General features: G+C 43.8%; 1 protein-coding gene across 1 annotated transcript in view; it reads right to left on the minus strand.

Moving 5' to 3' along the window:
* Window positions 1-452: 452 nt before the first annotated feature.
* mtss1 (MTSS I-BAR domain containing 1) overlaps window positions 453-26,731 on the minus strand; it is a gene marked incomplete at its 3' end in the record, with an annotated part of 79,246 nt that continues 52,967 nt past the window's right edge. Inside the window, exons 4-13 of the mRNA XM_071512798.1 lie at window positions 18,189-18,273; window positions 14,468-14,559; window positions 13,114-13,188; window positions 10,842-10,850; window positions 7,314-7,471; window positions 6,409-6,516; window positions 6,194-6,291; window positions 4,493-4,808; window positions 3,542-3,616; window positions 453-635 (exon numbers count right to left, since the gene is read on the minus strand). Coding sequence (XP_071368899.1) covers window positions 453-635; window positions 3,542-3,616; window positions 4,493-4,808; window positions 6,194-6,291; window positions 6,409-6,516; window positions 7,314-7,471; window positions 10,842-10,850; window positions 13,114-13,188; window positions 14,468-14,559; window positions 18,189-18,273 — 1,199 coding nt within the window. The remainder of the gene's footprint in view (window positions 636-3,541; window positions 3,617-4,492; window positions 4,809-6,193; window positions 6,292-6,408; window positions 6,517-7,313; window positions 7,472-10,841; window positions 10,851-13,113; window positions 13,189-14,467; window positions 14,560-18,188; window positions 18,274-26,731) is intronic.

Below are 26,731 nucleotides of genomic sequence, written 5' to 3' on the forward strand. Positions count from 1 at the left end.
TCTCTTATTGTCTCGTCTTCCAACAAAGATAAAGTAGTGAATAAGCAAGTGCTGACCATCTCCATGACTGTTTTGGATTTCAGAAACATTTTCCAGGAGAAAAATATGTACTGCCAGATTTTGGTGTGGCTTGGCTAGTCCAATTCACTGCTTGGCTGCCTGCTCATTTGCAGTGGGATTCAAATTGAACATTTTCTGCAAAATATTATTATTGAAATTCGATTAAATTTGAAAAATAAAGTCACCCACCATCTGATTTTAGAAGTGGTTGAGTCTTGGCTTTTTTAGGCCAAAATGTGAATGCAGTATTGGTATATATATACACACACACACACACACACATTTGTGAGTATTCCTCCACCAAACTAGTGTTTGTATTTCTCTATTTTCCCTTAATTGTCCTAAACACCATCACCATCTTCAGCCTCCTTGTCATCACCATGCTGCAGTACCTTGGCAGCGATGGTTGCCGGGGTCATCCTGGGTCTCTGCCCGTCGTCAGGGTGCGCCGCTCCGGCGTAGCCCTGGGAGCCCGGCGACGCCTCGTTCTCCCTCAGCCTATCGAGAGGCTCCTTCCTCCTCTGAACCGCTGCCCCGGCCACCGGCTGCTCATACTGACCTGCCTTGGACCAATCCTGAAGAGGTGGGCGGGGTTAATAACCAGGAAGTAGCGAGTTAAGATTAGCGCAAGAGACTTTGTCCGCTCTCCAGCAGTTTGAGGCCCTTCATCTGAGTGCAGAGTGAGGGGGGGCTTTGTCTCTGGAGTGTGTGTGAGTGTGAGTGCATGTAGGCGGGGGATTTTTCCATTTGCTGTTTTTTGATTGGTCAGCTCTCCATGGCCTGCTCAGTTTTAGCCAATCCCCAGTTGGAAGATTGCAAAACCAGTGAGTGAGACGGGGAAGGCCAACAAAATGTGCATGCACACACAGCGGTTGGGCATGAGTACTTCAGGGAGGCAAAGCAATGTGGTTATGAATGAGTTAATCAGATGAAGAAAAGTAAAAGGAAAAACAAAAATCCTGTTAATAAGCGTTAATTTGAAAGAAAATGATTAATACTGAATGGCAACGGAAATAAAAAAAATAAAAAAAGAAATGGGAGCGAATGGAGAACAAACCTTCCAGATAGGAACCTTTGATGTGGGAGAGGAGGAGCTGGATCCGGGGGGGCGGTTATAGGGTGGGGACGCAGGAACAGGTAGAATGACAGAGAGAGGCCTGGTGGAGCCAGAGTGAGAGAGAGCAGGGCGGAAGGTAGCGAAGGACGAGCCAAACTGCGGGACGAGAGACATAGTCACATCATCAGAGAGAGAGAGAGAGAGAGAGAGAGAGAGAGAGAGAGAAGATGGAGGCAGCTGGTGGTGGTGGTGGTGGGGGACCACTGGGCCTAGCACACATGCATACAAGCCAGTGCACACGGACTCACACACACACACACACTCACACACACACACACACACACATACACACACACACACACACATACACTCACACACACCGTAAGCTCATAAAGAAGAGTTTAGATCAGAAAGAGTGGGAACAGAACGGCAGCAGAGTCCACAGTAGAAAAGGCTTCACTAAGAATTAATGTCACACTTAGTCACTGGCATCCATGCATGAAAATGACACTATATGCAAACTAACTGTAATTAGACTAAAGTGTGAGACTGTCAATGAAAAAGTCTACATTTGATAACTATGTTAGAAAAGATCATGGGAAGTGGCGGAGCAGCCTCCAGACTGTATCTCAAATCCAAGCGCAGTCTATTTTTACAAGGACAAACACATCCTCGGTGACACAATGCTGTATCAATATTTCAATAACCATCCTTGTAGTACATTGGTATAAATCCAAATGGGGTTTAGGTGTCCTTGCTTGGTGGTATATTTGTGGTTTTTGAGCACTGTTGGTACTGGGAATGGGACCAGCAACCAGCTTTAAGTACCTCCCTAATTAACCTGACACCCCATTAGTAAGGAAAATTCATTTGCTGCTTTCAAGTGCTGTCAGAAATATCCTTATTAGCTGTTGAGTGCACATGAGTGACTCAAAAAAATGGTCAATGCGATTAGGAAAGAGGGAGTTTTCTATAATATTGGTGGTAGTATTGGTATTGGTATGGTAGAAGCGATGTATACAACAACTTTTGGCTAATAGATTAATTAAAACATCAATTGCCAGCCTGAGATGCATTTTTCTCATTATTTAGTTGCTTATAAAATAAACCACAGCCACCAAAAAAATAACTACCTTTGCTAGAGGGCCCACTTAGTTATTATTTTTCACCAAAAGCACATGAACGCGCGGCAAGTCGTATTTACAGCTTCCAAAGTTAGAAGAAGGAACTTACGAGGAGCACTGGAAGGTAGCAATTGTTTGTAATGGGCTAAACAGAAATGACCTGAGTCTGCAACAGACAATGACTAGGGATGGGAATCGAGAACCGGTTCCAGCTGAGAACCGGTTCCAAATTGTCCGATCCATCGGAATCGTATGCCTCCGAGGTTATCGATTCCTTTTATCCATGCCGGCATGTTTTTCTGACAGTTGCGTGTGCACATTGCAACTGCCTTGCATTGTTGATTTTATGTTCTGGTTTTATATTTGGTTCAAGCTTATTCCATTTTGAAAAGGAGTATTGTAATTTATTCAAATGTTACTAGGCATACATGCCTATTTTTCTAAACAAGAATTGTTTATTTTATCAGTCAGTTTTATATTTGTTTTCCAAGTTATGTCCTTTTAAGAAAAAGAGCATTGTAATTTATTTTAACATGTTCAAATGTTATTAGGCAGACATTCTACACTGTGTTCAGACTCAAGAGATAATAAAACAGCTGCGTTGACGCTGAAAACCTGTGTAGGCCTACTTTTTTTTCCATACAGAAAATTGATCGGGAATCAGTAAGGGCATCGATAAAGAATCGGACCGATAAGCAGAATCGATAATGGCATTGGCATCAATAAAATCTTATCAATTCCCATCCCTACCAATGATGTACATCAGTGTTTCTTAAACCATTCTGGGTGCTGACCCTGACCCTCTGGGTACCAATATAACTGTAGTACTGGTGTGTTTTGATGTTTTGATGGGTTTTTTATGTTAAAATCCACTTGTCTTATCAGTCTGAATCACAAAGTGGGACTGCAGCAGAGAAGAGCACCACATACCCACTAATTAATATTCGCTAAATTTGCCCAAATTAAATTCTGGTGTCAGGTATGAACACTTCTAAAACAAAATACAAACTGTCATGAATCCAGGGACGTTTACCTTTACAAGAGACCCATTTCACATCAAAAAAGATGGATTAAAATGCAACTTTTGATTCCATATCTAATAATTCAAGGATTTTGTTAAATCATTTATTGACCCCTACATTTTAGAGCTCTGATGGCACAAATTAATTATCTGTGAAAAAAATAATGTGCTTGTTTTTTTTCCATGTGAGCTCACAAATTACTTTCATTACTAACTTTTAATTAGTTTTGAGTGCTGTAAAAGTTGAACAGTGTACAGTGTATGAATATGAGTACTCACAGTTGTAGGGGAGCTGCATTCGCTGACTGACTGGCACGTCTCTGAGGCCTCTGAAGACGCTGAACTGGATGACTTCTACAGAGGAAATACAGAGAGAGAGAGATGTTTGTTGCTTTTTGAAAAATGACTTTGTGTACTGCTTTGGCAATGTTGTTTCTGATAAACAATCATGAGAAAAAACTAACTGAATTGAGTCGCTGCTTGTCTCTCTGTCTCCCTCTCTTAATCCAGATAGAGACAGAGAGAGAAAGAAATGGAGGAAAATACAGACAGACACAGACAGTTTGGTTTCATATGCAAATATCCATCTTAGCAGATCATGCGGTCTGACATTAAGCCTTAAAACTGTATTTTCCTTAAAACGTGCACAAATCTGCCAGTGGGGTGAGATGAGTCCACTTGTTTCCAATGCAAATAAATTTCAAACTTTTTGGAATCAAATGACTTGTTGTCTAGAAAATTTAGGAAATGGGTGAAACTCTCATCTTATTGGGAGAATGTGTCACTTGTTTTAAGAAAAGACTAAAATTTAAGCCTAATTAGACTAACTTTGATTGATTTATGTGATGTGCATACATACTACTGTGTGTGTAAGGCAAGGCAAGGCAAGGCAGCTTTATTTGTATAGCACATTTCACACACTGAGGCAATTCAAAGTGCTTTACAGAGTAATAAAAAATACAGTAAAGGTAAAAAAATGTACAATTAAAAAGTGCAAAAGTACAGACAAGAGATCCACAAGATAAAAGACTTAAAAAGTGAACTGGTGCAGTTCAAATCAAAGACAGTGCAAGAGGATTAGAAAAGTGAAAAGTGGATTAAAATCACATTTAAAAATAAAAAAGATACAAATAAATAAATATAACAGTGCAGATGAGTGTTGCCCAGATGAGTGTTGCCCTAGATTTCTTAAAAAGCCCTATATGTATGTGTGTGGACAAACACCGGTACCTGGCTGGTGATGTCCGAGGGCATGGGCGAGGGCGGCTTGGAGTAGACGTTGGCGTCCTGGGAGACGAAGCCCGAGTCGTGGGAGGAGACGCTGCTGAGGCGGTGGGCCGCCACGCCCCCCGGCGGCGGAGGCTGGTGGGCCAGGCTGCTGCGGTAGCGATAGGAGCAGGAGGAGGAGGAGGTGGTCGGTGAGTGGGGCTGGGAGCCTGCTCCACCTCCGCCCCCTCCTCCACCACCACCTCCACCTCCACCAATACCGCCACTGCCGCCGCCCCCCGAGGAACGGGAGGCGCTGCTGTGGGCGCTGTTCACGCTGCTGAAGGGGGAGGAGGGGAGGGGGGGGAGATGGAGTGATGGAGGAAAGGGAGGAGGAGGGATGGGCAGGGATTGGAGGACGAGGGCGATGTGGAGTAAAGACGATGTTTAGGGAGACAGAGCGTGAGGAAGTTGGTAAGATGTGTCGCAGTTGGTTATTGGAGGAGGAGGAGAAGCGTGTAGGAGGGATTAAAGGTGACGATTGGATGAAGGTTAGTTCACAGGATGCGATGTGATTGGTCGGAGGGAGTGTTGGAGTTCATGATTTGGGCGTTTGAGTAGTTTTGCGGGACGTTAGTGGATGACGCATTGAGGTCAGACACCGGTTAACAGCAGAGAGGCGGGGAGAATAAAACCAGTATTCCCCGCAAGAGAGGAAAATCAAAAAGGTTTTTCGCAAAAGAGAAAGAGGGCAAATTGTAGACAACACACAAAGAGATGGAGGTTAGGCATGCAGGAGGAGACAAGTCGGTAAGGAGAGACAATTTGGGGTGGGGTAATGGGTTGGTGAGAGGGGAGAGAGAGAAAAGGGGGGATGGGGTAGACAGATAGAGACAGTGTAAGCTTATGAAGATCCACACACACACACACACAATAATGCAGGCAAAGGGCTGTCAACTAGCATGCTTAAGGGACTTTGCCTTGAGGACAACTGATGCTGCATGCATGTATTCTAACAGAGACAGGTTCACACACTCATGCACCAAGTGGATTTGTCAGACAAAGAACAACATAAATCCATTTTTAGCTTTCAGTTAGTCTCCATCTCATTATCTAACTGAAACCAATGCCAATGTTCAATATCTTAAAATTGGACTGTTTTTATGCTAAAACAAATCCAAAAAACTGTATTGAGTATTCAGTGTTTTCCTGCAGGATTTTATTCTTGGCAGGGTGGAAAAACCTCTGAACCAGGATTTAGAACATTGCCACTAAAATTTTCCATATAAAACATAAAAACTGTGTTGAATCTGATCAAAATGTTGCGTTAGAATCAGTTCAGGTTAAGGACTTCCCATATCAGAGGTGGACAAAAATGATGATATACCATTTATTGATCTAACCCTGCTATACAACTTTAAGTACTTTAGTGGCTCAAAAAGAAAATCCAGACTTTGATTCATTTATTTGGAGATTACACTGAACTGAGGATAAGACAACAGTTATGGACAACAGTTATGATGGACTGACAAACAGGCAGAGGGACTGAGAACCACAGTGAGACAAATACAGACAGGCAGGCATCAGGGACGGCACCTCTTTCATGACATAATATCATTACCAAGAACACTGGAGGCTGTGGTATTAATCAATTCATTACCCATGTACAGTATACTGTGTGTGTGTGTTGTGTGTGTGTGTGTGTGTGTGTGTGTGTGTGTGTACCTGCACATGCTGCTCTTGCGGGAGCCTGAACTGCTTGGGGAGGAAGGGGGGGTTTGATAGGACCAACTGTAATCTGAGCCCTTCAAATCCTTAATCACCTGGGAGAGAGAGAGAGATTGTTTAGCATTTGTTCAGTCCTTTACATGTGTTGTTTGTGCATGTGTGTGTGTTTGTGCATGTGTGTGTGTGTGTGTGTGCCTGTGTGTGTGTGTTACCTGTTCACTAGCGGGGGGCAGTTTGTGAGGGTCAGTGGTCAGCACAGTGAGGTCATCAATGATGGCCTGGAGGTGGGTGATCTCTCCCAGCATGGCGATCTCTCCGTTCTGATAAACAACGAGAAAGAAACAATGTCCGTCTTTCATTCTCTGCCAGCCTCCCTGTCTCCCCATCAGATATTTCTCTTCACTATAACATACAGTATTATTACTATAAACATAACAAGAGTTATTCATGATGATGCACTGTAAGGTATTACACGATCATTATACGTGTGTTGCAGTAGATGCTTGATATGCTGTAATAAATGTAATACATGTAATACATAACTTTCCTATACATGTTACTATACATGTAATACATAACTTTACTATACATGTTACTATACATGTAATACATGTAATACATAACTTTACCACACATGTAATACATGTAATACATAACTTTACTATACATGTTACTATACATGTAATACATGTAATACATAATTTACTACACATGTAATACATGTAATACATAACTTTACTATACATGTTATTATACATGTAATACATATGTTTGAGGCAATATCTTTGAGGTAAAAACACACTGCACAGTCACACCCAATGCATAAAGAATCATATCACATAATGTATTGTAGGCTTTTACTTCTGATATAATTATAATATGAGAATAGTACACAGGTACTTAATACATTCATTATGCAGTTATGATGCCTCAAGTACAGTCTTCCCAATCTTCTACTCTCACTTTCTATATTTTGGAGTCACAAACCTAACAGTCACTGCTTTCCCATCCTCCCCTCACTCCTCCCTCCCTCCCTCCCTTCTACCCCTCCTTTGATCTTCCCTCCCTCCATCCTTCTCCCAGCCACCCCCGTCCCTCCTCCCTCCTCCCTCCTCACCACGACGGGCTGGAGGAAGCCGATGAAGGTGCAGAAGCGGCCCCTCTCCTCCACCAGGGCCCGGCGCACCGCCTGCTTCTCCGTCTCCTCCATCAACAGGCACATGTCGGTCACATCCTGCATGGCGCTGTCCAGCTGGGGCTGCAGGTCCCCTCGCCCTGGGGTGGGGTGGGGTGGGTGTCGCGGTGGCGGTGGGAGAAGATATAGGAGGTAAAAAGGGAGGGAGAGAACGAGGTCAGAGAGAAGATGAGGGGGAAGGGTGGGGATAAAAACATGGAGAAAGAGGGAAGGAAAGGAAGGATTGGGAGAAAAGGTGTGTGTGTGTGTGTGTTTGTGTGTGGAAGAGGTAAAGAGAGAAGTATGGAGCAGAAGAAGAGAAAAGAAACAAACATGAACATGATGCGGTGTGTCAGGGCTTGATGGGATATCCCCCTTTCCCCTCCTCCTTCCTCCCATACTGCATTGCTCCATCAAACCACTGGCATACACCATGAAACCATGAGCTCTTTGGACAGCGACACCATGTTTGATATTTTGTCTCCATACTTGTTTTGAATTTGCACACAAAATGGCACAAAGGCTATGAGTCAAAGTGCAGTTTGACAGCTTTAAACTGATGGTAGTTGGCAAAAAGTTACATTTTAGGCATTTAGCTGTGAGCAGGTATGGGTTCATCATGGCTGTCTATTGGGTATGGTAAGGTGTGGCACCTCTCATACTTTAGCCAAAGTCAGTCCAAATTTAAACTTGTAATTTTTTATCATTGCAATGGACAGCAAATATCAAGCAAATATCCCCAGAAAACATTCTGGTGGCTTTATAGCTAAAACAAGGGACACTTGAGCTGCCTAAGAGATCATTAATTAAGCTAATTAATGCATGCAAATATGACATTTCTATCATGTATTGTTCTTGAGTTAATGTCTTCACAAAAATGTGTCTACACACAGACAGACAGACACACATGCACACACACACACACACACACACACACACACCACCATGACAATATAATGTCCCACGTTCCATGTACCGGGAGTGTATCTATGTTCCCAGGGTCCTATGTTGCCCAGATTTATATGGCACATAATGGGAACATGACAAAGGGTCCTATGTTCCCAGGGTCCTATGTTCCCCAGTTCTACATATGTGCTCTCCCAGGGTCCTATGTTCCCAGGGTCCTATGTTTAACCCTAACCCTAATCCTAACTAACCATATTAAGTGAATACAGAGCTGGGGAACATCTTTTTCAGGTTTCCATTATGTGCTATATAGAGCTGGGGAACATAGGACCCTGGTAACATAGGACCCTGGGAACATAGGTCCCTGGGAGAGCACATATGTAGAACTGTGGAACATAGGACCCTGGGAACATAGGAATGACTCCCCATGTTCCCATTATGTGCCATATAAATCTGGGGAACATAGGACCCTGGGAACATAGGAATGACTCCCCATGGACCATGGTGATCAGATCAGGGTGCATTCAGGACAAATGCTGATTTTCTGGTGACCTACGTCTAATGATTTATCACACTGACCAAATCAGATCTTGCCAGTCTTCACTCGTTGGTCCGCTTTGTCCTAGAGATGTAGTGGAAGCAGGTTTGGTTTGCAGGGACTTTGCCATAATTAAGGGTTTAGTGAAACCTTCATCATCACATATGGCTGTTGCAGAGATTGAACTTCTGACCTTTCTATTTAACATCTATTTCGTCCATGAAACACAACTTCCGGTGGATCTTGACGGAGAGGGAGCAGTTGAAAATTTTCAGTGCAAGGTTGTGTACCAAATTTGTCTCCCATAGAAATGAATGACTGGCATAACCTAATACTGCATATGTTAAGATGTGAACGAAGTGTCAGCTTTAATTTGAACTTATTTTCCAGCCATATCAAATGAACAGTTAGAGAACCGTTGGACCCAAATAATTTTGCTATTGAACATGAACTTAGTTTGTAGAATGATTAAAGCAATTTATGTCTCTCCTCAAGCTCCATTGATTCAAGCCTGGTTTGATAACTCAGACCCCTGTAAAGGGTGGCATAGTAGTTCATATCTTTCAAACATATTGGCAAGTGTCTTTTGTGCCAACTTTGTCACCATTGCTACTATTTGGGAGACGGTTGGGTAAAGTGACCCTGATATTCCCTGACTTCCCCGGAGAAACGACCAAATTCCCTGACTTTTCCTGTCTGGGATACACCTCTCTAAATCCCATGGTATTTCAGGAATTCCATGACCACTCTGACACTATGAATTTATGCCATAAAGATTCATGTCAGGCACTTCAACCTCATAGTCGTTGTGTCAGTCCGCACCCAAAGTAATGACAGTACAGAGTCAGAACACAAACAATGCGTTGCTGTCCAAATACTTACGGAACTCACTCGTAATACACAATAACCACGTAATGACAGGAGGTAGACATAGATGCATATGTACGGTACACAATCTGAATCCTACCTCCTGTAACAGTTAGAGAAAATCATGAAAATGCGAGACATCGGAGAGCTCTCTGTGGGGTTAAAGCATGCAAAAATAACAGGCGGCAGAGATGTCGGCAGTAGAAACAGGAGCCGAGATAGAGCGAGAGAGAGACAGCGGAGAGAGGGGGAAAAAAAGCCTGCGGTGGGACTACGAGCCAGTGGTACCCGCCCGAGGAGTCATGCAGGAGTCAGGGAAGAAGAAGAAGGTAAGTGAGTTACATCATGCACTGTGGAGGGTGTAGACGACACGACTCCGGCATCTATAGGGCTAAACCAGCTACAGAAGCCCAGCTCTGATCTATCACCAGGAGACTGAAGCTGAAATCGCTGTAGGTTTCAAAGACGCTGTATCCGAACCCACTTGAATTCTAGCTTAGACTAATTTCCATTACCAGTCCTTAGATGGATTTTTGTTGAAATTTACTGGTTGAACTGTGGCGGTAAATTTGATTACTTTCTCAGAAGCACTCAAATTACTGCTTTTTTTCCCCTTTAAAAGGCACTACACTCATATAACTTACATCAGTTTGACATTGCCTAGTATGATGTATATACCATTGTGCCCCTGATGTAAGATTTCATGACTATTACACAACTTTCCATAACTAAGCCGCAGCCTTTACATGACCTACAAATGCTCTTCATCCCTGGTTTGTTTTCAGTCTGGTTTCCACTCCAGTTGGGTAAAGTGACCCGACTCTTTTCCCCCCCGACTTCCCCAGAGAAATGATCAAATTCCCTGATTTTCCCTGTCTGTAACACACCATCTCGAAATCCTGTGGTATTCCAGGAATTCCACGACCACTCTGACACCGTGAATTCACGTCGTAAAGATTTATGTCAGGCTAAAACGCTGGGTAAAGACTATTCCACAAATGAGAAGCTGGATAAACTGGGTTCAGATGGTGCTCAGTTTCTCCACTATGGTGCTCTAATGATAGGAGAAGATTGGGATGGTTGGATGTCGCCGGAGGAATGGGTACAGTAAGAAAGAGAGAGGGCTGGTAAGATGCAGGGAGCAATAGGCCAATACTTACCCTGAATCTCTATAGCAGGGGGACAAATACCACAGGGAGGGGAGGGAGAGAGAGAGAGATAGAGAGATGGTATAGTGAGAAAGAGGGATAGCAAAGAGAATGCAAAAAGAAAGAGAGAGGGGAGGCAGAGAGAGAGAGAGAGAGAGAGAGAGAGAGGGAGAGAAGGGAGCAGAAATAGCAGAACTCAGTGTTAAGGTTAGTACAAGGAAGCCATCACAAGACAGCCACAGTGCCGCAGGTTAGAGCAAAATAACACTGCTGCAACCAAAAAAAACCCAGCAATAATCATGTCACCAAGCATCAATATTAACACGACTACCGGACACAACAGCCAGCCGCTTCACAAGGACACGCTGCCGTTTTCGCTGCTGTCAGTGTGACCGAATGTGACGGAGCTGGCTCGACTCGGCGGTCTTATGAGAAAAATGAGTCGTGTATTTTTGTTTTTTTTTGGTTTGGGCCTGCGTGTCTCAGATCTGTTGTTTTCACTGCTGGGTGAACCTGAAGAGAGAGTTCATTGTCATGTGTTTAAATTCAGTCTTAGTTACTCCCAGGGGTGGAAAAAAGACTGACATTTTTTTCAGGTAGACGTTAAGTTACTGGTGTAAAAATCTACTTAGGAAAAGTAAAAAGTAGCTAATTTACAATGTACTCCTAAAAAAATGCTTCTTTTTTTTTTACAAAAGAGAATATTTCTTGATCTTTTCCATGCAAAAGATACAAAACAAAGTAAAGCCAGATTACTCTTCTCTTCTCTTCTCAGCCCAGTCTCTAATGCAATGGTTCTCAACGTGGGGTCCGGGGACCACTAGGGGTCCTTGAGGGAGTTCCAGGGGGTCCCCAGCAAACTGATGAATCGTTAAACTTCACCATTATTTCATTTACAAGAACTTAACACAATTAGATAATGTAGAAGAATTATTATTTTGATCATAGTTTCTCTGTTATCTCTCTACCTACAATACAGATAGTCATGGAATTCTGGACAAAATCATATCTAATGATAAAAATATTCTCAGATTTGGGTTTAAGAGACAAAATCTGATCAAATGGGGGTCCGTGGCCCTAATGTGGACTAGATTATGGGTCCTTGATATGAAAAAGGTTGAGAATCACTGCTCTAATGCAATGCTTATGGAGAGCTGACAAAATCTATACTCAATTACAGTAACAAGAGTGATTGTAATTAGTAAATTCCATCCATGGTTACTCCAATAAATGTCATTGCCATCAAATGACTTCAGGCTTTAGGCAATGAACCTGCCCCAATACCTCCTCCCAGCAAAAACCTTCTAATTGCACTATTCTGCCTTATCCATGCTGGTTACAAGTAAGCTGGTCTGATTTTCTTGCAATGACAGGGGTTGCAATGATACTGTAGTTTTAAAAACATTGTGTCGAATTTGTTAATCTGCCTGGCAACTGAGTGGAAACTGCTTCAGAGAGAAAGTGCTAATTATTGGTTGCTGCATCACCTAGTGAAGTGTTTGAGGACGAATGGGAGGAGACTTGCAGTGCCGTCGATCGCCGCTAGATGGCGATAGGACCGTACACAAAGCTCTACTCTCATGTACTGGTGTGTGGTGTGCATGTGACAGAATGTGTGAATGTGATCTCTGTGTTTGCCTCTCATTCTTCTACTACGGGGGGTTCTCAAATGTTTTTTATGTCACGGACCCCAAATAGATACACACAAATAGACACCATGGACTGGTGTTGATTTAGTACTGAATTATAGAACTGTGTACATCACACATGGAGATAACAGTGGTTACAGAGAAACCTATGATTAGAATAGTCATTTCATACATTCTCTAACTGGGATAATGTAGAGTGACTTTAATTATTGCAAGATTTACGTCTTCTCATTTTGTTGGGGACCCCCTGGAAGCCCCTCAAGGATCCCCTAGAACCCCCTCAAGGATCCCTGAGTGTCCCAGAACCCTACTTTGACAACCACTGCTCTACTGCGCTATGATCCACTTCGAAAGTCCTGCATACCGATCTGTGTCACCGCTCTCACCAAGCTAATAGCACTTTACTGTATACGTCGAAACTAATCCATACCGGACATGAGCTGCACAGAAATGCCATGGATACCACTGGAACTGAAAATGCCTGAGTGACCTCGCATGAGATACTCTGACCTTTGAAATGTGACCTTTTGCCTGCTCTGTCGAATGTGAGAAGCGCCTGTGCCTCGGCTGTTAGAAAGCAGAGGGTCGCTTCCAGAGAGAAAGACAGAAAGGGGGGGGGGGGGGAGCTGCCGTACCTTTACGAGCCTTCTTCTGTAATTTCATGGTGTCAGATGACTTCTTCTTGATCTCGTGGCGTGACCTCTTGTACTCTTGAGAGGGGACGAGAAGAGAGGCTTCAGGAACAGGAATGCAAAGCCCTCCATGTGAACTTGTTTTGATTTAAATATATAGAAACGCTGCCAAATGTTGTGCCACCAACAGTTACATGAAATAGTCTCTACAAAGATGGCGGAAATCCTTGAATGTCAGTGGAATCATTGAGCTGACAGATCAGTCTTGGATGATATCCTTGATTTCAGATCAATAGTGGCTAATATTAGCCAGGTCTGAAATTGTTATGATTAGCGCAAAAGAACCAAAATTGGTATACATGTACATTTTCAGAATTGGAGCCATTGCACAAATTCTACTGATCGGCCATGAGCTTCTGCCAATTAATTTTTTAATGCTAATAGTGCAAAGAAAAACATCATAAACTGTTCAGATGAGCATGGGATGGCAAATTCAATTGACACTCAAACACAGAAATCCAAGAAATACACAAAATTTAGTGATGCATGTACATTTCACCTGGACTATATGTAAGAGATAATGGTTAGTTAAAGGAATAGTTCACCCAAAAATGAAAATTCTGTCATCATCTCCTCCCCCTCATGCCAGTTGAAACACAGGTGAAGTTTGTCCATATAACACACAGGGAGGCTGCCAGCACAACTCCATAGCAGCCTTCTCCAAAACAACTGAAGTCAGTGGGGACCAGTTCTTCAGAGTTCCAAAAGGACCTACAGTATATTTACACCATCATTTAGTGCAAATCTTAACTACAGCTGATTGATTTGCAACAAATAATGGTGTATAGGTCTTTCTATTCACAGTGTGATTGTTTGGCTGTTTTTGTTTTGGAACTCTAAAGAACAGGTCCCCATTGACTTCAGTTGTTTTGGAGAAGGCTGCTACCAAGTTGTGCTGCAACCTCCCTGTGTGTTATATGGACTAACAAATTTCACCTGTGTTTCATTTGGCATGAGGGAGAGTAGATGATGACAGAGTTTTCATTTTTGGGTGAACTATTCCTTTAATGTTGGCTAAATGTTATGGTACAACTCACCGGACATTTACTGGCAATACTTGTTGTTGTGGTTGAACTTGACCTTGTGAGTGAATTGAGCGCTATTGGAAATCTGACTATTAAGGGATCTAGTTTCACATCGGCCTGTGTGTGAATACAATGTCAATAATGCTACTTTGTTAATCCCCATAGGTGTTCTCTTTTCACTTGCCCACCCCTCCACAGGGAGGTCAGAGGTCAGGGTCAGCTGGCCGGGATTCAGGGTGTTGCTCAAGGGCACTTTGTCTGTTTTTTTGTACCTTTGGCATGGTCCTTGTCCAACTGGTTGGCTGTCTTCTTCCAGTCCTCAATCCTGTCCTGGAGAGGAGTGATCAGACTCTCCATCAGAGCACTGGGGCGGGGGAGGTGCGTGGGAAGAGACGGGGAAAGAGGGAGACAAAAAATAAAGAGATGAATAGTAGATAAATACATTGTGAGCTTGGAATTTTATGGCCTAGTCCACATTAATCCTGATCAATTTGAATACACATCTTTATTTCTCGGTTTTGGCCTTCCATCCACGCTAAGACGGTTTAAAATGGGGCTTTTTGAAAACGCTGACGTGCGATTGTCATGTGATCTCAGGTGCATCATCATCATGTGATCCATCCAGGCTGCATCGTCTGTTTCAGTGCCTCAAGGAATGGCGGTTGTGGCTGGAGAGCCGCCCCCAGACTCGCTCTCACATCACAAAGTAGAGAAGAACAACTCACCCGGATTAGTGTGGACTAGGCCTAAGCTTCTATCGGACGTGTTTAATCAAAATTGAGTTATCTCCATAGTCATGATCTTTGAACGTTAATTTACACTGGCTTGGTTTTGCCAGATCGGATGTCAAATCTTCAATATCTCACAACTGCACTCCACCCAGACTGAGCCTTACAACTCTGTGCTCACGACATGATAAATAATACATGATGAGAACTAGCAGAGATTCAGTGGTGTGTGCTGCTGGCTTCTGCTTCGTTTCATGCGGAAAACAATCGTAAGCTAAATGTTTGCGGTGCTGCGTCTTGAGTGAAGTGAAGAGTAATGACATCACTTCACCCCCCACCCCCCTCCTCCTCCTGACCCCACTGAAAATGAAGGAGCTATATTTCTGGAGTGGAACGTTATATAAATTCCCTCCACGTGTTGCTCCATTTTACTATTTTAGTATCTGGAACATCTGGGGGACCCCCCCCCGCCTCACACCCCCCGCCCCCTCCACCACACACACACACACACACACATACATACATGACACAAATGCATACACATACACGTGGTAGGATTACCAGAACGGGCCCCGCATACACACTCACACATGCAATTTTTTTAGATTGACTCAATCTTCAAAGAGAGCCCTATCATTACCCTGGCGATAGATCATCATCATCATTATCATCACCATCAGTGTAATAGCTTTTGCCATGGAAAAGTCATTAGAGACTATGGAGAGTGAAGGAAAAGGAAAACAATGGTTGAAAACAGACTCTTGGTGAGGTTTCCAGAGTGGTCTGTGTGGCATGCCAGGCGTTGTATTCTTTTACAGTCATTCGTGTACACACACACACACACACACACACACACACACAGACACACACACACACACACACACACACACACAGACACACACACACACACACACACATACACACACACACACACACACACAGCAATGCTCCTAATGGAATCCATAGAGCTGACACCAAGAACTCATGTCGTAACGCCAAACACACGGTTAGCTTTATATGGAAACACACTTGAGGTTTCCCATTTAAGAAAGCCTGACAAGATATGAGTCAGTGAAGTAGAGAAGGAAGGAAGGAAGAAAGGAAGTAAAGAAGGAAGGAAGGAAGGAAGGAAGGAAGGAATAATAAAAAGAAGGGAGGAAGTTAAAGTTAGTAAAATAGATTGAAGGAAGGGAGGAAGAAAGGAAGGAAGGAAGGAAGGAAAGAAGGGAGGCTAGAAAGAAGGGAGGAAGGAAGAATGGAAAGTTAATAGACTGAAGGAAGGAAGGGAGGGAGGAAGGAAGGATGAAAGGAAGCAAGGAAGGGAAGGAGGAAGGAAAGAATGAAGGAAGAAAGGCTGGATGAAGGCGTAAAGGATGCAAAGAAGGAAACCAGGAAGAAAGGAGGGAACAAAAGAAGGAAAGAAGGAAAGAAGGACGGCTGGATGAACACGCAAAGGATGCAAAGCAGGAAACCAGAAAGGAAGGAAGAAATGGCAGACGGAAGGAAGGAAGGAAGAAAGGATGAAAGGAAGGGAGAAAAGAGGAAGAAAGAAGGAACAAGGGCTGAAAGGAAAGAAGGAAGACAGAAGAATAATAAGGAAGGAAGGGAGAAAAGAGGAAGAAAGGAAGGAAGTATATTGACAGAATGGAGGAACAAAGGAAGGAAAGGAAAGATGGAAGCCAAGAAAGAAGGAAGGAAGGAAGGAAGGAAGGGAGAAAAGAGGAAGAAAGAAAGGAAACATATTGACAGAATGGAGGAACAAAGGAAGGAACAAAGGAAAGACGGAAGCCAAGGAAGAAGGAAGGAAGGAAGGAAGGAAGGAAGGAAGGAAAGAAGGCTGAAAGGAAAGAAGGAAGACAGGAAGAAGAATAAGGAAGGAAGGGAGAAAAGAGGAAGAAAGGAAGGAAACATATTGACAGAACGGAGGAACAAAGGAAGGAGCAAAGGAAAGATGGAAGCCAAGAAAGAAGGAAGGAAGGAAGGAAGGGAGAAAAGAGGAAGAAAGGAAGGAAACATATTGACAGAACGGAGGAACAAAGGAAGGAGCAAAGGAAAGATGGAAGCCAAGAAAGAAGGAAGGAAGGAAGGAAGGGAGAAAAGAGGAAGAAAGGAAGGAAACATATTGACAGAACGGAGGAACAAAGGAAGGAGCAAAGGAAAGATGGAAGCCAAGAAACAAGGAAGGAAGGAAGGAAGGGAGAAAAGAGGAAGAAAGGAAGGAAACATATTGACAGAATGGAGGAACAAAGGAAGGAGCAAAGGAAAGATGGAAGCCAAGAAAGACGGAAGGAAGGAAGGAAGGAAGGAAGGAAAGAGGGACAGAACGGAGGAACAAAGGAAGGAGCAAAGGAAAGATGGAAGCCAAGAAAGAAGGAAGGAAGGAAGGAAGGAAGGGAGAAAAGAGGAAGAAAGGAAGGAAACATTGACAGATTGGAGGAACAAAGGAAGGAGCAAAGGAAAGACAGAAGCCAAGAAAGAAGGAAGGAAGGAAGGAAGGAAGGGAGGGAGAAAAGAGGAAGAAAGGAAGGAAACACTGACAGATTGGAGGAACAAAGGAAGGAGCAAAGGAAAGACGGAAGCCAAGAAGGAAGGAAGGAAGGGAGAGAAGAGGAAGAAAGGAAGGAAACATATTGACAGAATGGAGGAACAAAGCAAGGAGCAAAGGAAAGATGGAAGCCAAGAAGGAAGGAAGGAAGGAAGGAAGGAAGGGAGAAAAGAGGAAGAAAGAAAGGAAACATATTGACAGAATGGAGGAGCAAAGGAAGGGGCAAAGGAAAGATGGAAGCCAAGGAAGAAGGAAGGAAGGAAGGAAGGGAGAAAAGAGGAAGAAAGGAAGGAAACATATTGACAGAATGGAGGAGCAACGGTAGGAGCAAAGGAAAGATGGACGCCAAGAAAGAAGGAAGGAAGGAAGGAAGGAAGGAAGGAAGTGAGAAAAGAGGAAGAAAGAAAGGAAACTGACAGAATGGAGGAACAAAGGAAAGCAAAGGAAAGATGGAAGCCAAGAAAGAAGGAAGGAAGGAAGGGAGAAAAGAGGAAGAAAGGAAGGAAACATATTGACAGAATGGAGGAACAAAGGAAGGAGCAAAGGAAAGACGGAAGCCAAGAAAGAAGGAAGGAAGGAAGGAAGGAAGGATGGAAGGAAGGAAAGAGGGCTGAAAGAAAAGAAGGAAGACAGGACGAAGAATAAGGAAGGAAGGAAGGAAGGAAGGGAGGAAGGGAGGAAAGACAGAAGGAAGGAAGGAAGGAAGGAAGCGTGTCTTACTTGGTGAACTGGCGCAGCTTGGCCTCAATGCTGCGATGCCTCATGCACATCCTGGTCAGAGCCGAGCCGATGTCCCTGGTGGCCCCTGGAGACAGAACACACAACACACACACAGGTTCATATGATGGAGTACACACTCACACACACACACACACACACACACACACACACACACACACACACACACACACACCTTGAAAGGCCCTTCTTTGTTATGCTGAAACCACACAAAGCAGTGGCCGGTATTTACATTAGCGCCAAAGCCTGCGCTGTGTAAAAAGTAAATGCCGGTAGAAGCGCCGCATGCTCCTGACAGATGAACCCTTTGTGTTCCCTTTTACACCGGGCCAATATTTAGAGTGGAGACGGATACTACACACACTCCCGGCCCCGTCCAAATAAAGATCCGTCTCGTGAGTGTGTGTTTGTGCGAGAGCCAGCCACCGAGAGACCCGGATCGGTGAGTAACCTGCAACTGTAAACAGCGCTCTATTTTAAGGCAGAGGAGGTCAGTGTGGAAAAAGCCGACCCCCGGGAGCTGGAAGTGGGTGAAAGCGGAGGTGCTGACTTCCAAACAAGGTGCTCACACTGTCTGTATAGGTGGGAAGCCAATGAGAAAACTGCATTACAGTTTCATTGTAGTACAGTACATCCAGGACTTTCCACCGCTGATATACAGTGCCTAGAGGATAGCCTAATCACCGCTGCCACTGGAATGTACACACTGGAAATGCAGATTAAACAGCAGCCAAATGGGATTTCCCAGAGAGACACTGTTTATCATGAGGGCTTACATAGGCTTACATACTGAAATCCAGCGAGCGCTGCAAGGAGGAAGACTTTTTTTTTATATTCCAAAACGCTGCACAGGAGAGTCATGTTTGTAGAGATATCTAATACTGTAATTCAAGTAGACTGCTGACAATCTAGCCGTTCGTAATATTTGCGTTCGAATGACTTCATAGTATTGCAACATGAGTTTCATATTCATGCGATTTTGCAAACTAGGCTTTTTTTTTTTTTTAAATGGCCCAATTTGGACTCTTATTTTGGAAGAGAACTCTCATTTAATCACATAGAAATACACTGAAGAGATGCCATTTTCCCCTTACAGTGCATGGCATAAATCTTTATATATATCTTATGTATACATAACCGAAATGAATGCTTTTATGAAAGTATAATTAATTTGCGTTTATATTGATGGATGTTTGCTTCATAGTGATCACTAACTAGAGGTCATAATTTACTCTCCTTTTTTTTTTTATCAGATTTAACATTAAACTGTATATTCAGGAGAGGATGGTAAGACTATATGAGGAGTGTCATTAGGGGGCGATACTGGAGCTTAGCGTCCACATTAGGTCTTCTGCTCTTACAAAGCTCAACTGGAATTTAAGACTTTCCAAGACTTTTTTTTAATGCCAGTAAGGCTTAAATATAAGATGAATTTTGTAAATAATGTAAATGTAAATGTAGACCTGTAAGAACATAGATCAGCGTGACCAGGCTCATGTCTCAGGCACCAAGAAACCACAACATTTTGAAGACTCCCAAGGCTGGATTTAAGACTGAAAAGACTTAATTTAACTGTATTCAAAACCTTTTAAGGCCTTGAGTTTAGATAATATGATTCAAGACATGGAAGAGTTTTTCAGAACCTGCAGACACCCTGTTTTAACCAACAATCCATACTGTACCTTCCCACTTGATTGATTGAGTTGATTCAAATGGAAGCCTATGCACACACACAAACACACACACAAACACACACGATGGCAAGAATATATTAGCTTTATATGGCGGTTAATCCAGAACAAGAGGCCATATGTTGCCTCTGGTCTGATGACCCCTATGTGCCATGCTCAAAGGCACCTCAACAGTAGATATTGAGGGAGGAGAGAGTGTTATACAGTCTGGGGATTCAAACTCTCAACCGTCTGGTTAAAACTCTCATAGCCAAACCCCTTTGCCCACAATACTGCAGGCCAACCACAGTCTAACAGTCTAATATTGACTGAAATAGATGTTCATTGGGATGTGTGTTCATTGGTGTGACTATGGCACACACACACACACACACGCAAACACATACCGATACACACACAAATGCATATCCTCTCTCTCTCTCTCTCTCTCTCTCTCTCTCTCTCTCTCTCTCACTGTGTGTTGTTCAGATCCAGAGAGAAGTGCTCCATTCATAATTAACAAATTCCTCCCTCACGCCTCCCGCTTTACCCGGCAACCATTCATTAAAGCAAAGCTACCCTCCCCCAAACACACACGCACACACGCACGCATACACACACACACACACACACACACACACACACACACACACACTTGCTCCAGCATACGCCATGCATGCGCAATTGCAAACGCACCAAACTAAAACAGCATTTTTAACCTTGTTTTGATGATGTGATCTAACCCCAAGCCAATAAGAAGACCTTGAAGCTGACGTGGGGAGAGAGTGACGCAGAACGACAATACTGATAAAGAGACAGAGAGGGAGAGAGGGAGAGAGAGAGAGAGAGAGAGAGAGAGAGAGAGAGAGAGAGTATGTGTGTTACTTTGTATCAGACGAAGAGAGAGAATGGGAAAGAAATGAGAGGGAGGGAGGGAGGAGAAATGAGAGTGGGAAGAGGAGAGGGATTGCCTTGCACATTTTAATGAGCTCACTGCTGGAGTGAGAACCAGGGACTGGAGTTACAGCCAAGTGTGTGCGTGCGTGTGTGTGTGTGTGTGTGTGTGAGTGTGTGTGTGTTTGATCTCTACATTTATGATGGTCCCCTTCCTGTTTGTCTGTTATTACCATGCCTCTCAGACTCCATAGGAGATCAACAACTAGATGAGGGAAGGCACAGAACACACACTGCTCACATCTGGAACACAGCTACTGTGCGCTGTGTGTGTGTTCGCATGTGTGTGTGTGTTCGCATGTGTGTGTGTGTTCACGTGTGTGTGTGTGTTCACGTGTGTGTGTGCATTGCTGTCCATAGCAAGTCACTTAGTCTATAGGATTGAGTCTTAAAATCATATTTTTCTTGTTTCTAGTGCAAACCAACTTGTTTCAAGTTGTTTTTGAATCAAGTGTCATTTACTTGATACCTGTGGAGTAATCTGCCATATGCTGCCTTGTTGCAAGACACTGACGCTTGTTTTGTAGGAAAATTCCAGTGAGAAACTACATTGGAAACAACTGGCATTATCCCACTTTACCAGGAAAGAAGGTCAGAGAGTTTGGGATGGGACTGAGGGGAACAAGACTAGGTCAAAACCTAGTATATGGCTGGACAGTGTATGGGTGTGCCACGTGCCACGGCCGACCAATGGTGTAACTTCATCACTCAGTCAGTCAGTCAGTCAGTCAGTCAGTCAGTCAGTCAGTGACAGACATTTGCGTTTATATGGCTGGCCCCGCTGTTGAGGTCCAGCCAAAAAAGGGTAGAGAAAGGTGAAATTTCGAAGTTTCGAGGGATGATGTTCTTGATTCTCGGTATGTGGCTGTTAGTCTCAGCAAGGAGACAGATTTTATTTCAGAAGACGCTGAAGGCAGCAAGACAACAGACTGCTCTCTGGCTGCTCAAGGCGACGCAAGAGGGTAAGCTAACCTGGTAGCTAACATAAGCATAGTCCCGTGTCACAATGATGATTCTCTCTGACCAATCAGTAGTCTGCAGTGTTTTCACTGCAGACTACTGATTGTGATCTGCAGTGCCTCAGCTCGCTTGGAACCTCGATGGAGGTGCTACCAAAAAAAGTACCAGGTACCAGGTAATATGGTACCTGGTACCTGGTACTTGCCCAATGGAAAACCAAAAAAGGTGAGTAGAGTCGAGTCGAGTCGAGCCGAGTCGAGCCGGTACCATGCGGTGGAAAAGCAGTAATAGTGTATGCTTAAGTGTTAGCATTGAGCCTACTGTCACTCAACATAGTGTATGCTAAAGTGTTAGCATGGAGCCTAATATCACTCAACATAGGGTATGCTAAAGTGTTAGCATGGAGCCTACTATCACTCAACATAGTGTATGCTAAAGTGTTAGCATGGAGTCTACTGTCACTCAACATAGGGTATGCTAAAGTGTTAGCATGGAGCCTACTGTCACTCAACATAGTGTATGCTAAAGTGTTAGCATGGAGCCTACTATCACTCAACATAGTGTATGCTAAAGTGTTAGCATGGAGTCTACTATCACTCAACATAGTGTATGCTAAAGTGTTAGCATGGAGCCTAATATCACTCAACATAATGTATGCTAAAACGTTAACATGGAGCCACTATCGCTCAACACAGTGTAGGCTATGCTAAAGTGTTAGCATGGAGCTACTATCACTAAACATAGTGTATGCTAAAATACTATCATTCAACATAGTGTATGCTATAGCGTTAGCATGGAGCCTACTATCACTAAACATAGTGTATGCTAAAATACTATCATTCAACATAGTGTATGCTATAGCGTTAGCATGGAGCCTACTATCGTTCGACATAATGTATACTAAAGCGTTAGCATCTACTATCACCCAACATAGTGTATGCTAAAGTGTTAGCATGCATCCCAAGAAACCAGCAGTGACCATCTACAGTATATGTGTTATTCAATATCCCACAAATGTGCATACACTACAAAAATATCCATCTTGACAGTCTGGTATTAAGCCTTAAAACCTTATTACTTTGAAAACCAGTCATTCGCTTCCCCTATTCAATCTGCCTCCAATATGAAATGCATGTGGAAGTCAAGCTCAAGGCAGGAAAGCAGAGCCTCCTTGACTGTTTCTGCACACACAGCAAAAAACTAAAATATCCGTCTGAACAAGTCATAAAAATCGAATTTTCTTCAATTAAGTCAAAACCTGCCAGTGGGGTGAGATCATTTCATTTGGTTCCAGTGCAAATCAACTTTGTTTCAAGATTTTTTTTGCGTCGGAAAACAAGCCGAATGATCTCATCCCATTTGAATTTTTCACTTGTTTTAAGAAAAATAATACTGTAAGGCTGAATATGAGACTAAATGAGATTTTTTTGCATATTTGCAGAAAGCAAGGGTGTGTTTATCTTAGACCCTGCTCTGCACACACACACACACACACACACACACACACACAAACAACTCTCTCACTCTCTCTCTCTCCTGAAGGACGAAGGAGGGGACTCCCCCCCTGGGAAATATCACTCTATTCTCTCTCCTTCCTTTCCCCCTCCCTCACTCTTCCTTTCCTGCTTTTGATCTGCTTCCTGGTTGCAAATGCTCCCTATGAAAATGCATGTGTGTGTGTGTGTGTGTGTGTGTGTGTGTGTGTGAGACCCGCCCAGGAAAGGTGCATGTATGGTTGGTGCCAGCTTTGTTAGACAGATTTAGCATCTATCCTACAATCAAATCTCATCCAACAGGGAAAACATGGCTCCAAAACACTCATGAAAAATAAAAAGTCACGTTATATTATATTACTTTTTTTAAGAAAGGGTCTTTGGGAGGTGATAACTTTTTGAAATCAGGTCATTGTAGCAGTAAGAAGTAAGACAGCAAACACAATACAGCAGAGAAAAATAAGAGTATAAGTAAGAATGGATAGAAATAGAATAGATAGATAGAAATATAAGAATGAACAGTATGAAATATATGATTTTTTTTTTCCAGCCAAAAGCATGAATAGTCTTGATCATGTGCAGTCACAGAGCAGCCGGAGTGCCGGGCCTGCCTGGTGAATGGCGAGGCAAAAGAAAACTATTCTCTCTAGTCACCTAGCAACCGCCTTAACTGACAGCTCCGTTCCCGTTTCCATGACAGCACAGACCTTGGCCTGTTGCTAAGGTGAGAATCCGAATGTTTGTTGCTAAGGTCAAATTGTCTGCTGCCACGGGAACGGGAGAGGGAGAGAGAGAGAGAGAGAGAGAGAGAGAGGCTGAGGGACAACAACGGAATGTCTAACACACACACAAACACACACACACACACACACACACACTGTAAGCCAACTGTGAGAAACGAAAGTGAGCTTAGAGCAGAAAGAGTACGAAAAGATCAACACACACACACACACACACACACACACACACACACACACACACAGGGCTGGACCAGTTGAAAAAGTAGAAAAAGTTGTAATTTTCCTGTTTTGTTGTACCCACTTTCCCTCAACCTGCCTCGCATACTTCTACTTCAGTTACTGATTTCCTACATTTCCCAGAATGCCTTTCAACACCCCCAGACAACGGGCATGATCTTGTTGCATTCAGTTGAGGATTATATGTGTAGAGAGTGATAGCAATAGCAGAACGAGAGTCTCGCCCCTTCCTCAAACCTCAACCTCCAGAGTTCTATAACTATCTGTATTGTAGAGAGATAACAGTGAAACTATGATCAAAATAGTCATTCTTCTACATTCTCTAATTGTGTTAACTTCTTGTAAATTAAATAACATCAATTTGCTGGGGACCCCCTGGAACCCCCTCAAGGACCCCTGGTGGTCCCCGGACCCCACGTTGAGAACCACTGGTATAGACTTCTTTACAAAACAGTCCATTCACCATAGAAGCAGACCCAGACACCACCAGACACACCTTGTTTTGTTATAAATGGGCTATATCCTTGACTGATTACTTCATATTGGTAGTCTGATTACATAATCCAATGATTACAGTTACTGCGGAGCACTGTGCACACACACACACACACACACACACACACACACACAGCTCTGTTGTGTTGTTGTTTTCCCAGAGAATATCAATGAACCTCTTTAAACACGCTGCTCACTAATGATAGCCTGCTCTCTCTCTCTCTCTCTCTCTCTCTCTGCCCCAGGCATCCGTGGCCTTCCCACCGGTGCATCGCCATGGCAACCGTGATCTGAAATCTGCAGAGGGATTCGTCAGCCTCTTTACCTCGGCATGCTGCGCCATCCAAACACACACACACACACACACACACACACACAAACACAGATGTATCCGTACAACTCAAATTATTTGTAAAATTAATAAAATGACATAAATTTTCTGATTGACGATCATACACATACATGTCTGCATACATCTTGCATGTGTATGTGTGTGTGTGTGTGTGTGTGTGTGTGTGTGTGTGTGTGTGTGTGTGCGTTTATGGTCCTAATTCTCCTGGGGAATGGAAAAAAATTGTCCTGTTTTCTAGGTTATAGCTCTGCTGGGGCAGCCCACAATTAGACTGACACACACACACACACACACACACACACACACACACACACACACACACACACACACACACACACACACACACACAATACCTATGGGAACCCAAACAACCAACTTTAACCCTGTCATATTTTAACCCCAACCCAAAACCTAAGGCCTAAACCTTTCCTAATGGGGACCTTTTGGCTTTTCTGGTGGGGATTTACACACACACACACACACACACACACACACACACACACACACACAGACACACACACATACATAAACACAGACATGCCTCAGGGCTGAGCTTGGCAGCTTGGCCTCTCCCTGTGTTAACAATCACAGAGCTGCCTCCACTGACCCTGGCATCCACACACACACACACACACACATACACACACACACACATACACATACACACACACACACACACGCGCGTGCGCGCACACACACGCACACCACAAAATGATCCTAATCTGTGGGAGCGGTGATGATGTCCCACATATGACCTGTCCCGGGGCATTGGCCCAGATAAGGGAGATGGGAAGACGGGGAGATGATGCATGCGTGTGTGTGTGTGTGCGTGTGACGTGTGTGTGTGTGTGTGACGTGAGTGTGTGTGTCTATATTTATGTAGGTGGGTGGGTTGTAAACACCAGAATTATGTGAGCTCTCCCTCAAGCAAACACACATACACACACACTGAAGCAGACCATCTGATTATCAAATATCGGGAATTCCGCATTGTTGGAGAGGAATGAGGAGGAAGGAAAAGGAGAAATGGAAGGAGAAAGGGGGGAGGAGAAGAAGAAGAAGAAGAAGAGGAAGAGCCGGGGATGACGGTGCTTTTGTGTCTCGGGCGGCGTGACGAGGAGCGAGGGCATCGCCGGAGCAGGTGAGGCTGCGGTTGCCAAGGATACAGACGTCTGCGGCAACCGCCCATCCATCCCCCCCCCCCCCCCCCCCCCCTCCCTGACACCGGCGTCTCCACGGTGACGCGGCAACAATGAGAGGATGAGGAGAGAGAGAGAGAGAGAGACAGTAAGAAAGACGGAGACAAAGAGGGGGAAAAAGAGCGAGATGATGATGGGGGCGACGGATTAAAGAGGGAGAAGACGGAGCGAGGCGGAGAGACTGCAGTCGTACAGCGGCAAGCGCCAGATAAAGCAGAATTATTCATGAGGCCTAGATTTCCCTTCTCACTATGAGGGCCAAGTCGGAGATTCGGCTTCCCAGACGAGCAGGCAGCCAGTCGGCCTGACCGAAACAAGCCATCCACAGAGGCTGGAGTGTACTGGAGCGTAAACCCTGCGCTGTAAACCTCCAATACCGCATCCTGCAGGAATGCATTACAGCATGAAACATTAGACTTAAGCAA

This window comes from Centroberyx affinis, unplaced genomic scaffold (genome assembly GCF_046629955.1).
Source record: "Centroberyx affinis isolate AG114_WGS23_722 - 3 ecotype Tasmania unplaced genomic scaffold, CSIRO-AGI_Caff_v1 ptg006540l_1, whole genome shotgun sequence".
Taxonomy (NCBI): Eukaryota; Metazoa; Chordata; class Actinopteri; order Beryciformes; family Berycidae; genus Centroberyx; species Centroberyx affinis.